The sequence below is a fragment of the Rhagoletis pomonella genome, unplaced genomic scaffold (assembly GCF_013731165.1).
Source record: "Rhagoletis pomonella isolate Grant_MI unplaced genomic scaffold, Rhpom_1.0 Rhpom_scaffold_00003, whole genome shotgun sequence".
Classification (NCBI taxonomy): Eukaryota; Metazoa; Arthropoda; class Insecta; order Diptera; family Tephritidae; genus Rhagoletis; species Rhagoletis pomonella.
The window spans coordinates 41934345-41937646 of record NW_023458557.1 but is presented as its reverse complement, the minus strand read 5'-3'; the positions used below and the strand labels follow the sequence as shown (position 1 = coordinate 41937646).

Genomic DNA, 3302 nt, shown 5'->3' with positions numbered 1-3302 from the left:
TCGCCAAAAACGAACCAGTCCGATAGTAACTAGATCGCCACCAGTTCAAAAGCAGCGATATATGGTACTTCTAAAAAACAATTTTAGAGATCTATATCTAAAATAACGAATTTAGAACTGGTTCAAAACTATAGAAAAAGGGATGCAGAACGAACTAGATCTCATCTGCGAATTTTGAACTAGTTCGAAACTACTGAAAAAGGGATGCAGCGGGGGCTTGTTTACTTTAAATAGATTTTTGCTTGGCGGGGTTTTCGTTCAAATACGCTTTCAGTTTGCACGTCGCAGATGCTTTTTCATAGTTTGGTAATACAAAACTAATATTTGTGTTAACATCTTAACATTATGGGACCTTCTGGAACACAACCAATAACAGTCAGCACCTCTGCAAATTTAGCTACAGGCAAAGGTATGTAAACGTGTTTTCAAATGCACGATTTAATTTACATTCATTCAAATAAATTTGATTTCAGATTGAAAATACATTTCTTTGCAAATAATTAAAAATTGCTACCATGGTAACCCAAAAAGAAAACATCTTGTTACTTTTTTCGTTTACAACTGGTTCGAAACTATAGAAAATGGGGTGCAAAGCGAACTAGATCCCATATGTCGAATTTAGGACTGGTTCTGAACTATAGAAAAGGTAATGCAGCGGTAGACAATTTCCAATTCCTATGACATCGCTGTGTTAAATTCGCCAGTTGTTTGCATGCAAAAGAGATTTAATGTGAACTAGTAGTGGTTCTAAATGTGCTAGAAGCGCACAAGTTCAAAACTAGAGATTTTCCCCACAGGGGTTACAATGATGAAAATTGTTGCTAATGGGTTACAGAATGTTATACATAAATGATTTGTCAAATTGTTTTAAATTCGCTACCTCTTTGATGTTCGCATATGACGTTTAACTTTTTTCTGTTGTACGTAATCTTTCATTTTGTCCAAATCTTCAGCTGGATCGGAATGCATTTGCGTATATCTTAATAAAAATTAATGCGAGAAAGTCTAGTAATATCATCGTCCTTACCTATAAGAGAGGCAATTCTATGATATCCGATAATTAAGACTTACTTGGGCTACCGTTTGCAAAGCACATCAAAATTATTTTGGATGATTGGCTGTATAATAAACAAATTTAATAATAAACAATTTTTGCGGTGGGCAACATATTTACCGGTCTTTAATTTCACAGAAGACATTGGTCGCTTGTTTTGCAAATATTAGGATGTATGAAATTAAATTTTCTTTGTTGCTCAAATCGAAGAAAAATTTTCTTTAAATTTTGTAAATAATTTTTTTTTTTACAAAAAAATTATTGTTGAGGATTAGGTATGGTAGCATGAAATGTCACAATCTGCTTAATTGCCATGAAGTTAATATGGCGCTCGAAAAGTGACAATGAAACTACCTTCTTTTTTGTATCATGGTTTTACTTGCAGTATGCCTCGCCAATTATACATTTACTGGAATCAATATTGGCGCTTACGGTTTCCAAAGCGATGGCGGTGTCCTATGGAATTCGGGCTTCGGCAAACACCTTTACAGCGGTACTCTGGGCCTGCCTGAAAATGATGTTCTACGAAGTACAAACAATTGTTTTCCCCATTACTTTGTTGGCGATAATGCGTTTCCGTTGAAACCATTTTTGATGAGACCGTTTCCAGGTTTGTAAGAAGTGATTATATTTTTATCTTTCACTGTTGACACGTTTATTTCTTTTAGGAGAAAACTTACCACCAGACAGACAAATTTTTAAACAACGATTGTCCCGGGCTCGTCGGGTCATCGAAAACGTGTTTGGAATTTTGGCGTGCCGATGGAGAATATTATTAAGTCCACTAAAAATGAGTCCCACTTCTGCCGAGATTGTGAACGCCACTGTCGTGTTGCACAACTTTGTAAAAATGCACGATGGGAGCTATTGTCCGCTGAAGCAATCGATCAAGAAATCTATGGCGAAGTGAGAAGGGGCTTATGGCGAAACGAAATTCCTGCCCCTTACAGAATGCTAGGTGCATGGGATCAAACAACGTTTCCCACAATGCTTTTAAATTATGGGATGAATTAAAGGATTATTTAGTATCTCACCCCCGAAGGACCCAGGAAAGAGGAGTACATGCAAGTACAGCGTGCCGACGAATAACTGTTACCCAGTTTTTTTTTTTTTGAGAAAAAAGGGTTATTTATAGATTTTGCGAAAAAATGTGTTTTAATTTCAATTTTCCACAGGTTTTACTTTAGTTGGATTAATTAGTTTTTAAATTTTAATCCTTATTTACATTTTCCAGCAGTGTAAACTTTGATAGAAAAGTTTATTTGACACGCAAGTCTTCGTCAGTTAATTTATTCCATATCTTCTGTAACCGTAGGCTAATTTTCTCCATTTTGAGTCCCTTATACTCCCCCTTTTGTCCAACAAAAGGCTGTAAATAAGGATTAGAATTTAAAAACTATTGCAATTAAAGTAAAATCTGAGGAAAATTAACAATAAAACAATTTCGAAAAATTCATAAAGTACCCTTTTCTTTCTCAAAAAAAAAAAACAAAACTGGGTAACAGTTATTCGTCGCCACGGTGAACATGCAGTGCAAATAATTAAAATAAATATGTAATTACTTTTAATTCCATAATTCTAAGAGATATATTATTTCTCTATCTTTTGATAATTTTAACTATTGCAAAAGGTGAAGTAATAGCGAAGTTATTAGTCAGACTAAAAAGTTCACGTTCACGCTCGCATTGAACTGTATAGCGGAATTGAAAATATTAACTATTATACAGTGGTCAAAAAAATATGGCCGCACGACGTATTGACAAGTTCTGGCATTCTTTTTTTTTACAACGCTTTTATCAACTTGCAATGTTGTGCGTCCAGAAACTTTCAATGTTGTGGATCCAGAAACTTTCAATGTTGTGTGTCCGACACCATAAAGCTTTGCTTTGAAAAGTTCCTATAAAAAAGCATAGTGCATAGGGCGACATCTGTAGTGAATAGGGCGAGGTAGGTGACATCTAGATGTCGCCCTATGTACTACGTTTGCTACAGCGGAAATAGACGACACGACATTTCTTTAAATAAAATTAATTGGTGCTCGTTTGTATGTACATACATATGTAAATGCATGTGTGTGCACCTTTCTATTAATATCGTTGAATTATTTTAATATCTATTGCAAAATTTTATTCAGACAGGACTAAAAAGTAGAAAATAAATAATATAAAAAAAACTTTTTAATATACAACGCTTTTATAAATGGACTAAATAGTAGAAAATAATATTTCTCAGTCCCATAGAATTTGTT

The 3302-nt window shown here is 34.3% G+C and overlaps 1 protein-coding gene across 1 annotated transcript; it reads left to right on the top strand.

Annotated features, from left to right (window-relative positions):
* Positions 1-1332: 1332 nt before the first annotated feature.
* LOC118736579 (protein ALP1-like) lies at positions 1333-2161 on the top strand. The gene is made up of 2 exons (XM_036466633.1): positions 1333-1664; positions 1723-2161. Exons 1-2 carry the CDS (start codon positions 1424-1426, stop codon positions 1962-1964), a joined length of 483 nt encoding a protein of 160 aa, XP_036322526.1. The 5' UTR covers positions 1333-1423; the 3' UTR covers positions 1965-2161.
* The last annotated feature ends 1141 nt before the right edge of the window (positions 2162-3302 follow it).

Coding starts and splice junctions, on each gene's coding strand:
- LOC118736579 (XM_036466633.1), top strand. CDS start 1,424: ATGGTTTTACTTGCAGTATGCCTCGCCAATTATACATTTACTGGAATC. Junction 1,665..1,722: donor TTTGATGAGACCGTTTCCAG/GTTTGTAAGAAG, acceptor TATTTCTTTTAG/GAGAAAACTTACCACCAGAC.